The sequence below is a fragment of the Herpailurus yagouaroundi genome, unplaced genomic scaffold (assembly GCF_014898765.1).
Source record: "Herpailurus yagouaroundi ecotype Mexico unplaced genomic scaffold, PumYag 182, whole genome shotgun sequence".
NCBI classification, from domain to species: domain Eukaryota; kingdom Metazoa; phylum Chordata; class Mammalia; order Carnivora; family Felidae; genus Herpailurus; species Herpailurus yagouaroundi.
In genome coordinates, this window is record NW_024412413.1 from 15967926 (window position 1) to 15980533 (window position 12608).

Consider the following 12608-nt stretch of genomic DNA (forward strand, 5'->3'; position numbering starts at 1 on the left):
CATAAAATTTTCAAGTGTTCTAACATGGATCTAAACAGACTGCTTAGGCCCTCCAAATATTTCTAAGCCATGAAGTGAAGATATGCCAAGCACATGGTAAATGACACCATATGTGCAGAAAGAATCATCAGTGGCAAAGCTTTGCTCTACAAGAACTAAACTCTTCCTATACTGGGTCTCTGAACCACAGGGTGATAAGTCAGGTCATCATCAAAAGCGCTCTAGCTCCAAAGACCAAACTGATTTTGTGACTGTTTAGCCTTGGGATGTCACAGCAACAAATAAATGGCATATTGCTATGGAAACGATAGCAAAATGCCCAACCATTTTGCTTCACAGACATAATTTAGACATCTGAAAACTAGCTTTTATATATGGAACTCTTTGTACTCCAGATATCTGAAATCATTTCACCTGATAAGTCAGAAATAAGTGCTACATAATGACCTTATGAACAATTAGCAGAGACAATACGTTTCAGCAGGTCACCCAGTCTGGCCATCAGCAATAAGATGAACAAAAGTAAGAGAATATGCTCTTTAAAAAGGGCATGAAATCTCCTTGGATGGCCGCGAAGTGTGACTACAAGTGTGACGTTTAAAGACAGACGCTAATGAGCAGAAGAGAAAAACCTGCCCACTGATGGGGATATGCTGAAATATATGATGTGAAAGATGGGAAGGGATTAAGTCCTTCAAATACCTAATATTCAGAAGTCTCTAATCTTTCTTTAGACAGAAATCAATCTATTATTACTCAAAGTGGTCTTAGCAGATAAAAGCACAGTAATAGCCCTCTTTCACTCTGCAGTTTTTTCTCTTCAAAGATCAACAATTTTAATGTAAGTTGGTTTCCAAGAAACAATGCCCAGCTCCCTTGAAATCTGATCTTTTCTGTAAAAACTTTCAGACTACAGATGCCATCACAGTGCAACTGCTGAATACTTGGGAATACAAAATGTAAAGGGGGAAAAGATTCATGGGCAGGAGAACCTTTGCAGTGATTCAAGTCCATAAATAAGGCTGATCTAGGTCTTAAAAGCTTTAGCCATCATATTCAGACCCAGCATGAAACCTGGAAACCCTGCTGCTTCTGTCACTTTTAGCCAATTGTTGGTTACAATCAACAACCATCAAGTCCTAATGACTGTCAAGGTCTGTGTTAGGGCCACACAACACAAAAAGAGAAATGATGCGACTTTCCTGGTCGCCCAGTTTATTTTGCTCCTGCATAAGGAGAGCGAAGGCAAGAGAAACAGTATCTTCCTTCTAGGCCATCCACTTTTCAAAATATGCGTGATTTCCTTTGCTCTTCACAACAACCCTCTCAGGTGAAATTTTCACTTTATAGGGGAGTTATCCAAGATTCAGGGAGACTGGGAAATCTGTCTGGAGGTCACACAGCTAACAAGTGGAGAAGTGGGAATTAGGCCTATGTCTGTCTGGTGCTAAGCTCTCCCAAATCCCGTGCTGCTCCCCAGATGGAAAAGTCTTAGAAGTTATCAAACAAGGTTCCATCAGGCTTTTAAAACATCCCTCTAGCGGGAGACCACAAAATGTGACTACCTGTGACCAATGTATTTAGTTTATTCAAACAGTAAAATTTTAATTGGTTGTTTCAATTCTTACACATGGCTGATTAGAATATAAGGTTACATTTCAGGAAGAAAGTTTGGCAACATGCACCGAGTTTTTTAAAAACACATATAATTTCATTCCCAGGAGTTCAGTCTCACAAAATATTCAGCAACATGCACAAACACGTATGTGGAAGAATACTCAGGGCTGTGCATAAGATGGAAAACTTGGAAAAAATGGCACCTGAATGCTGTCCTACAAGAAACTGGTTAAATAGATTATACCACCCGCACTTCTGTACAATGCCTACCAGAAATAATGATGTAGCTCTGTATTTACAGATACAGAAAGCTATTCACAATTCACTGGTAAGTGAAGCAGAAAAAATAAAATAAAACCCATGTATATATTACAGAAGCAAAGGAAAAAGGGTCTGAAAAAAAGTGTAGCTGAAAATGGAATTCTGCTTCTCAGTGGCTTTCTAAATTTGTACAATTCGAGAACTGTTGTATAATCTCAACTACACATTACCTAAAAATGCATATTGTTAACTTATAGGCCCATTTTAAAAAGGATTTAAGTTGGCTCTAAATACACATACACATTTGCAACATAATAAACAAATTTGAAAGAAACGGTCTTATCAAAATTTTGTTACCTAGCCAAAAAAGCATTTAATAAAGGTTTTCTGATTTTAATGTGTCCATGTGTCTAGTGATGTATTTTCCATGTGAATGATAGAAGACTATGAGCATTAGAATTAATTTGTAATTTCTGGTCTAAGGAATGCAGTCTTATGCATCTTTAAGCCTCTAAAACATCCATAAAAGTCCTTTGATGCATAGGAACACACTGCCCTCTGCTGGAGATGTAATTCTACACAGTCAGATGAAATTCTCTTTACCCACTAACCACCGCTATGGACACAAGACACTGCAGGGTACTAGGGGATCCTTACGAGAAATGCCAAAATTACTTCCATGCTTTAAAAATATAAACCTTGAAGAAGTATAATGAAGAGCACATTTAAGACTTCTCTTTGCCCCCCCCCAATATAATGGTACTGCTACTGTGATCATCGTCAATCATCACTGTCCTAAAAGGAAAATAAATGCCAGCATCTCAGAGAACTTATAAGCACATTAAGTTGCACTAAACATTAAAAAAATCTCCTACAGTCCTCTCCATGTAATTGCATTCAGAATGCAGTTATTTCCTGAGTTAGAGAACCCACCTGATCAATACCCAGGAACAGCCCGGGGCATCCCTCCCAGTGACCAACTAGAGCCTGACAGGAAGGGGCCCGTCTCCCCGCCTCCTGGGCCCTGGCCGGGTCACAAGTCCAACAAGACAAGTTCAAGTCCTTCTCTCTTACTCCTCTGAGGTGTATACCCAAATGCTTTTTTCCTTTTTAACCAGCTTAGTTACCTCCATCTCAGAGGCTCTCTATTTTCTCTCCTTGCAGCCCCCAAAAGGTTTCAGATATCGTTAACAACTGCTGAGCAGGAACATTTAACTCCAAAGTGAGTTAACTCTAAATGAGAAACAAGTGTTATCAACCCCTAAAATCACCCCACGTCCCCACTCTCAAGATCTCTTCAGTACTGACTCAAACTGAACTCTTCATTTCGATCAGCCCTAGTCAGGATTCACTTTTGGCCCATACACAGTTGGGCATGGGTCTCCTCGGCTGCTGCGCTCTCCGGAGGCACTGCAAACCCTGAATGAGAGAACACTGAAGCACTGCACCAATGGGAAATGCACTTGTGTCCTGCGGGCCTCTGGTTAGGTTTTCCTCCACCCATCAATACAGAACCTTGTTTGACATGGCTTTCTCCTTAAGGACACCTTATTCAATGTATGTTGTTGACTCATTAGCACTGAACTCACAGCCAACAGCACTTAACTCATGCCTGAACGCAGCTTATCTGACACATGTGTTTTCTCCATAAGGCACATCATGGCCTTCTTGTGCTTTGAAAAGATAGACATCACTTCAGCCCCTGGCTTGGGGGCCACTTTAAACAGCAAAATCCCCCCTCCCCCCAAAACACAAAAATGTGAAAAAACATGGCACTAAAGAGACCATGGTAAGGGCTCCTGTTTACAGCTTGAGAGTGGAAACAAGAAGGCAGAATGTCACCTTCTTCAACCTCAGCTGGGAACATAGAGTTTGGGGACTCAAATTTGTCACTGCTCTGAGCCTGTGCATGTCTGTGAATAACTGTAAAACCACCACCAGTGATGATTTCAGGGTCACAAATAAATTTCAGCACATATAACTGACAAGTGCAAAATTCACAAATGCTGAGGGTCAACTGTATCACATGATGGTATTTTTAAATTTCGCTTGGTGACTAATACTACAAGTGTTCGTAAAATGTGGGGAACATTTAGGTCCCAGAGCAGGTTAAACGGGCTGCTGTGCGGTCACAAGTATATACCATTTAAACATAATTTCTGTGTGAAAATATCTTTTGGATTCTATGTCACCAGTTCATAAACAAGCTGAAAAAAATCAATTTTAAAATTCATATTTATGTAGAAACACACCAGACTCCCGAGTCCACAAAAAAACAAACTTGGGGGGGCGCCTGGGTGGGTCAGTTGGTTAAATGTCTGACTTCGGTTCAGGTTGTGATCTCACGGTTTGTGGGTTCCAGCCCCACCATCCAACTCTTTGCTGTCAGTGAGAAGTGGAGCCGGCTTCAGATCCTCTGTTCCCTTTCCCTCTCTCTCTGCCTTTCCCACATGCACATTCTTTCTCTCTCAAAAATAAACACTAAAAACAAAAAACAAAAAAAAACTTAAACTCTTTGACCTAGAAAAGTCTACTGCTAGGAATTCAGCCTACAGATACCCCTACCCCTGTATAACGTGATACTACAGCATTTCTATAACAGCAAGAGATGTGTGTATCCACCGAAGGAGGGATGATTAAACTGTGGTACAGCCATAATAGAATAGTTTGTCAAACAGAATGTGGTAGCTCTGTACCAACTAATAACACAATCTCCAAGACAGAAGTTACAAAAAAGAAAACAAGCTAAATGAAAAATGGTGTGCGATGTATGCAAGTAAAAAACAGAACAAAACTCTACCATGTACTCATGTGCTAGTACAGGCATAGACTGTCTTTAGAAAGATGCACAAGAAACCAGTAACAGTGGTGTTCCTGGGTAGAACAACTAGGTGGTTAGGTATGGGTGGGTGGAAGGTTTACTTCTCACTTTACATCCTTAAAATTTTTAATTGTGTAGCTACTAAAAAATAGTATTTTTTAATATCTGAATCCTGATCTTAGTAGCTTTCAATTTAAAATATATTACATACCTGACAATTTATCTATGCCACAAATCTTTCTATTCCTAGAACTCTTTATCCTCCAAATTTCTAATTACGTATGAAAACAAACCAGAGAAAGACTCCTTACAATTTCCAGTAGGTACCTGCAGCCTTACCTTAAATATGATTACAATGGGAATATCCTCTGACAAAGTATTGTGCCGCAAATAAAATCGACCTTGCTTTACAGCCATATTGGTTCTGCTTTTTTTCTCATGGGTAGAGCTACAGGGAAACAAAAGTTGGTTAAACTGTGTCCCTGCCTGGTTTCAAGCTAGTCGCGTGCAACAGCAATGATCAATAAGGTTCACCAATCAATAACCATCTGTAAGGTCCTTCCTAACAGATGCCTTTTAACAATGCACAACTCGCCACTTCCATGAATATTTAAAATCTACTACGATGTTTCTTTAGCTTTGAGATTATGGTGAAAGTGTTGTGGGTCAACGAGTGACACTCACCAATTCATTCTGATTTACTTCACTTTGATTCCACCTGAATTGCTTTGATTCAGTGTGGGGTACATTCATGAGCAATTTTATACATTTCCAAAGATAAACCTCAAAATGAGCCCCTATGTACTAGGAGTGTTTAAATCAACAATTCAATAAAATATATTTACACTCTTATTATATACATTGAAGCCAAAAGAAGCTAAGAAATCCCTTTTTATTGGTATCTCTATTAACTACAAAATTACTAATGGATCTAAAAACATTTCTGGCACACCTGGGTGGCTCAGTCAGTTAAGCATCCGACTCTTGGTTTCGGCTCAGGTCATGATCTCATGGTTCATGGGTTTGAGCCCTGTGCTAGGTTCTGTGCTGTCCTTCACTCACTCACATGCGTGCATGTGCTCTCTCTCTCAAAGAAAATAAACTTAAGAACAATTAAAAAAAATTTTTTTAAAAACCCAAACCAGGGACGCCTGGGTGGCTCAGTCGACGTTAAGCCTCCGACTTCAGCTTAGGTCATGATCTTGCAGTTTGCAGGCTTGAGCCCCACACTGGGCTCTGTGCTGACAGCTTGGAGCCTAGAGCCTGCTTCAGCTTCTGTGTCTCCCTCTCCCTCTGCCTCTCCCAGCTTGCACTCTCTCTCTCTCAAAAATAAACATTAAAAAAACCAATAACAGCTCCAAGCTTAATAGTCACAATAGTAACTCCTACTGATCACCTGCTACATACATGTGATGCTACATACCCACCCCACTTATACTGGCTCTCATGTCCTACATACTAATACTTACTTTGAAGTAGTGTCTCCAAATCACATATGAGGAAACAAAGGCTTAGAGAAGATATGTAACCCACCCAAGTGCCTCATAGCTACTGAACAACTTTGGGATTCAAATCCCAAATCCCTGGTTCCAAAAAGTAGTAAAATAGAAAGACATGGGTTGCAGAATTATTAGATCTGGATTCAAATGCTGGCTACCTCTTCTGATCAGTAGGACCCTGAGCCCAAGGCCTGTTACTCAGCAGTAAAATGGAGATAAGCTCACTTATCTTGGAGGGCTGAGGGGACAAATAATGTAGAGCACCATTACTCTGCCTGGCTCCTACTGACTGCTCAATAAACGGCCACTATTGTTAGCTGCCTCTCCATCAGAAAGGGGGCACAAAGTCTGAGTTAAGCAATTCATTACAGGTCATCAGAAGACAAACTATTGTATACGGACATCATAACTATGCTACGATATTTTTTATTCCCAAAACTCATTAATTTGCAAATTTCAAGTTACCAGTGACAATAAATTAGTGAAAAGAAATTACAGGACACAAGAGATGCTGCTGTAGGAAAAGGAGTATGCTGTGAAAGAGGCTGGTTAAGAACACTAACAATAAGATGCTAACTCCATGACAGAATCCAAAAAATATTAAATATAAAGTAATCTCTGATTGTATCCCATGTAGGAATACACATGTAGAATGATCAGAGAGTAAAAACAACATGGAAAACTGAAGAGTGGTTTTATATTTCTTTTTTCAAAGTTCCTTTAATGCAACAAAATTCAACTTGAATAAAATAACTAGTGGCCTTTCGACCAAGGTCTCACACACTTTTCACTGCTAAAAATTTTAAATCAATGCTCCATGCTTACAGCCTCACACAATAAACTGAACAGTTAGATAAGTATTTTGCTGCCTGTTACCAGACATAACTGGCTACCTCTGTCCTGAAAGACAATCATCTGATGTTAAGAAATACTGATAATTCCGTTAATACCATCCCTGCTTTCCGTACCTGGTAACTGAAGCACCAACAGCCCCTTTCCTGTCAGCCTCCACAATGATCCTGTTCTTAGATAGCTGCTCTTGGATTAGAATCACTTTTTCTACTCCTTTAACGATGAAGTAGCCACCTGCCAAAAGGAAACAAGAAAAGTTTCACCACCTGTTCTTCTGACAGTGTGATTTAGTAACGACTGTGACCTTCTGCTCCATGGCACTGACCAACACTCAATTAGAAGGCGTTTGCTGATACCGTTTTATGAACTAATGACCAAATCAGCAAATGATTTTATAAAAATGCGCTACAAGAAAATAAACTTGAAGAGAGGGAACAGATCTTACTGGCATACATATTATCAGCATCTGACAGACACAAGAGGTGAATGAAAAAAATGTGTTAGTCTTCAGATTTCTTAAGCACAGAAATAAGCAACAATCTTCAATATAAATTCAAAATTGCCCCAACTTTTCTAACAAATCAGTGACAACAGTAGACTAAGATTATGTTTCCTAAAATTTCTATACTCAGTAAAACCCATAAAACATTATCATAGCTTTTTTTGCATACAATTCAGAATAAAATAAAGTGAACTTCATTTTAATTTCAGAATATAAACAAAAAAAGCAATATATTGACTTATGTACCATTTTGTTATAGTCTAGGAAAGTCATGTTCTTTGTTAACCTCTTTCAAAATCTGTGATTCTACACCAGTGTAACTTTAAAGGAATAAAGCAACTACAAATTAAATCAACGTGAATTAAGAAATTAAATATTTTTCTGTTAAGTGCTAAGCTTGAAACTTTACAAAATAAACTGCCTAGAAATGAGTACAAACATATAATTTTTTTAAATTTTAACAAAAGACTTTTGGTTTTTGCCCCTTTATTGCATTTAAAATAGGCTGAAGTGAACTTTTTTCCACCTACCTAAACAAGTAACTTCATAAGATTATTCTTGAATTTCTACGCATACCAAAAGAAACCACGGGGCAGAGACAAAAGTCTGACAAACCGTAACAATAAAACACATGTTGGAGTGTTAAAGTTTCAAACCTGCAATCAAAGAGGAAACAGTACTCCTTTTAGAAATGTTGACCTTAGAATAAAGTTGGGGCCAAATTTCCAGACGTTCTGTGAACACAGTTTTGTCCAAGTTCAGGTGGGTATTGTTTTTGAGAAAAAATGTTAAAGCCAACAGCAAAAGCAAGCCCAAAAAAGGGTGGGAGAGCAGGAGCCAATCCAAGGAATCACACATACCTGGATCTAAAGGACATTCATTCAGTTTGGCAAATTCTGCTGGCGTCTTCCCTGTAAGAACACAGTTTGAACTACGCAGCATTATGGGCATTCTGTTGAAAGTAAAAGAAAATATCACATAAAGACTGTCACTGGCAAAATGTCACCAACGGGTCTGCTTTCGTCTTTCACATTTTAGAAAAGGCAGAGGAGGGGTAGTTACATCAAGAGCCAAGTGAAATGAAGTATTTCCTCAGATAATTGCTCTTCTAGTTCAGATAACAAAATCTCCAATGTTGGCTTTCCTTAAACTTTGCAGACAGACTTTGGTCTTCAGAAACGGCAGCAACTCTTCACTCATGGTCAACAAAGGGACCCTCATTTGTTACGCAGAAATACCACAATGAATCAAAGTAAGAAACGAGAGACTATCAGGGCTTACCAGGCAATCTTAAGAAAGAACTAAACACGACTTCTACATGAAAAATATTAATTCAAAAATCTATGCATAGGCTGAATAATAGATCTGCCACTGCTGCAGACAGAATTATTGAATTAAAAGAGAGCTGAAGAAATTATTGTGAACATATTTCAGAAAGACAGAGGGAAGAAATGTATCACAGAACATAAGAGGGAAGGACAGAGTGAAGAGGTCTCACAGGCATCTAATCAGATTCTAGATGGAGAAAACACACACAATGGGCAAGATGTCCTATTCAAAGAGAGCATAGTGGCTATGGACTTTCAAAAATGTATGAAAGCCATAAACTCACACAATCCTATCTACTCAGAATACATAAAAGGAAAGCCACATCAAAACATACAGCAGTCAAGATACAATCATCAAAGACAAAGATTTAAAAGCCAGAGAGAAGAAAAGGCTGCTTCCCAACAAGGGAAGATGACTGGTCAGATAGCTGCACACCTGCAATTTACAGAGGACAGCGGAGGGGCATGTGCAAAGTGTCGAAAGTCCCCATCAAGCTAATTTGTGCGTTCTGTGAAGTCACCATTCAGAAAGAGGTCCACTTAAGGATATTTTCAGGCTAAAACAGAGAAATTCAGAATTTGTAATAAATAGTGTCTAAAGCTGATGTACCAAGAAATAAAGGTATAAACACAGCGTTTAAAGATCTGGCTGGGATGACCACCAGAATAAGAGAAATGGTCACGAGGTTGGGAATGAGACTGGGGGAGGAGGAATGGGGGGGTTGCTTTGTGGCAAATGTTCTCATGTGCTATTTGATGTACTTGGATTAAATGGAAATCTTTTTAGCTCAAACAAACCCACACAACACTTACACAAGGTAATGTCTGTAATGCAGACAGTGCATGGAACATATGAGCACTCTAATTCACAAAGGTCACTTTAAGGAATGCAAAAAATGCTATCTTCTACCCCGGAGTCCGGCACATGGCAGGTGTCCACCAAACACTAGTTACCTGCATGCCCTTCCTTGCCTCCTCTTAACTGTGATTTAAATCCTAAATCGTACTAGTTATGCTTTGCTCCTGTCTCTCTAGTCTTCCCTTCACCCTATTCAATCTGGGTAATAATTTATTAATGATCCAAGATTTAACTGGACACACTATGGTCTGTATATGAGAAAGAGGAAAGGTCTTAACACTGATAAACAGTCCTGCTAAAACAAAGATTAATATTCTAATATCCCAACTTATTTCCCTAACTGAAGAGTGAGGACAGAAGCAACACAAAGAGCCCCTTCCTTTAGGGCACTATGGGGGAAGGATTTGTTAAACCTGTGTGTTTCCATTACTCTGGACCTACCACAGCACATACCAAATGGTACCAAAGCTATTCAAGCCTGCCTTCCTGGGCAGCTGGGAATGAAGACAGCCAATAGGAGTTGTATCTAAGTATCTTCTATTTACTGGACTACCCAGCAGAGTGTATCACAAGTGACCAACAAATGGTGCATATTCACTGAACCTGTGGATATTTATCATGCCTTTAGCACTTCTGAAGGGTGAAAAAAACACTTGGCCAGGAAGGGTTTGCACGAAGTTTAAAGTCCGACACCATTATCAAATTCCCAATATTGTGGGTTTTGCCCATTTCTACAGATGAGTCAGTATATTTCCCTAGTTATAGGGAAATGCTATCTTATCTAATGGTTCCCTAACAGCCTGGTTCACTGAAATGCTATCTTATCTAATGGTTCTCTAACAGCCTGGATTTCAGAAGGAAATGAAAGCATTTTCCTTAGCTTTACAGAAAAGACCTCACAATTAAAAACAACAACAACCACAGCATTGCACTGGACACTGCTCGAGTGCTCTGCTTGGGCTGACTCACTGGATCCCCAGAAAAGACTCTCATGGAGCAGACACCATTTCCCGCATTTTTCACATGAGGAAATGGGGCAAAGGGAACTGTAGTACTTGCTCAAGGTCACCCCATAGGGCTAGAATGCAGGCAGTGTGGCTCTAACTCAGATGTCATTTCTCACCTGCCAATGGGTAAGGCATTACGGATGATTCTTTGGCTGCCTCGGGTATATTCAATATCCACTGTGATGGGGGCAGAGTACGTCATGTCCCGCAGACGGCACTGAAAGAGAATCAGACAGTCAGTGCTCCTTCTCCCTGGAAATCAAAGAGTCCTGAAGCTTCCAAGAACTCCGTCTCTGGTAGCAGTATGGTCTATGCTGAACTGGGTCTGTTCCATGTGTTGCCTTAAGGGCACTGGGAGTGAGGAGCCTACCTTCTCCATGAGGAACGATGTTGGCCACTGATCTAGACATCCCCACAGCATCTCTGCCCTAACAGCCCAAAAATGGAACAATAAATCTGGTACTGACTTTCTTCTCACTATCTGATGCCATCATCAGTCTGCTCCCCATCTTTGAAGCAGTTAGACTGTTCCTTGACAACTGGGTCCATGGAAATTAATCAATGTAGTTACCAATGTGGTTAACAACCAGTATGATACCTAAAGTATACACATACAGAAACTAACTGTATCACAAAATTCTTTTGTTTTTAAATTTTTTTTAGTATTTATTTATTTTTGAGAGAGAGAGACAGAGCTTGAGCGGGGGAGGGGCAGAGAGAGAGGGAGACACAGAATCTGAAGCATGCTCCAGGCTCTGAGCTGTCAGCACAGAGCCCAATGCAGGGCTCACACCCACGGACGGTGAGATCATGACCTGAGCCAAAGTCGGACACCCAACCAACTGAGCCACCCAGGCACCCCTGTTCACAAAATTCCTTAACAAGTGGTATCTTATAGCACAAATTGTTCATCACATCATATTACAATTTCTGAATCATTTGGGGAACTCTGGAGATTACTGGTGTGTGCCTTAGTTTGACAAGGTGATGACTCACTAAATGCCCTGACATGGCACACCCCACCAAATCTTCAGCCCTTCTCTGAGCCATGACCACATAGTCAGACACGGCACACTCCACCAAATCTTCAACGACTTCCCTGTTTTACTGATGGTGATCAGGTGGCTTGTATTCTCAAAAAGAGAATCTCTCTGAACGTCAACCATACAATTCATGGTACTGAATCCTCCCTCTGGCTTCAAGTGAACCAAAGACAGTTAGGTTTAAACTTTTTCTGCCTTTCTTTCCCAATGCCCGAGATCCAAAAATATTAGATGCCCTTATTACTGATGAGTATTTTATATTTAATTAGATTGAGCTGTCTCCTTCAGGCCACTCCAAAGGCGGTGTGGCCTAGAGGCTCAGAGTGTGCACCCTGCCGTCTATGCCCAAACACTGGCTGTACCACTTCAGTTCGGCACCTTGGTCTCCTCCTACGTACAATGGGAATGAGAATCATTTTAATTCCTAAGGATATAAATACATATTTTTAGAATAGTTCCTGGTACAGGCTACCTTACAGACAGAATCTCATTTTTATTAAAAATCTAATGTAACACCCATGATAAGTAAACATGTGTGTGTTTTAACAAACTCCTCTCCTTCAAATGGAAATGAAATTCAGCAGATGTGGTAAACACAGGGACCCTCTCCACAGGCCCCAAACTACTCCCGTGAGCTCCCTCTGCCGCCCTCAGCCTCTCTGTTATCACAGGACTGGGCTGTGCTGGGGGCTCTGCAGCAGCGCCCCCCCCCCCACTCCTGCTGTGGGTGCCCTGGCTGCCCACCCACCTGCTCTCCGACTCTCCCCATCTCTCCAAGGATCAAAATCCCTCCAAGAATCTTCATGCCCTTTCTCTCTT

The 12608-nt window shown here is 40.3% G+C and overlaps 1 protein-coding gene across 2 annotated transcripts in view; it reads right to left on the minus strand.

Moving 5' to 3' along the window:
- Positions 1-12608, minus strand: part of POLR3B (RNA polymerase III subunit B) — a 104181-nt gene that overhangs the window by 81573 nt on the left and 10000 nt on the right. For both annotated transcript variants that reach the window (XM_040491007.1, XM_040491008.1), the window contains exons 6-9: positions 10863-10963; positions 8413-8504; positions 7167-7284; positions 5039-5147 (exon numbers count right to left, since the gene is read on the minus strand). In XM_040491007.1, coding sequence (XP_040346941.1) covers positions 5039-5147; positions 7167-7284; positions 8413-8504; positions 10863-10963 — 420 coding nt within the window. The remainder of the gene's footprint in view (positions 1-5038; positions 5148-7166; positions 7285-8412; positions 8505-10862; positions 10964-12608) is intronic.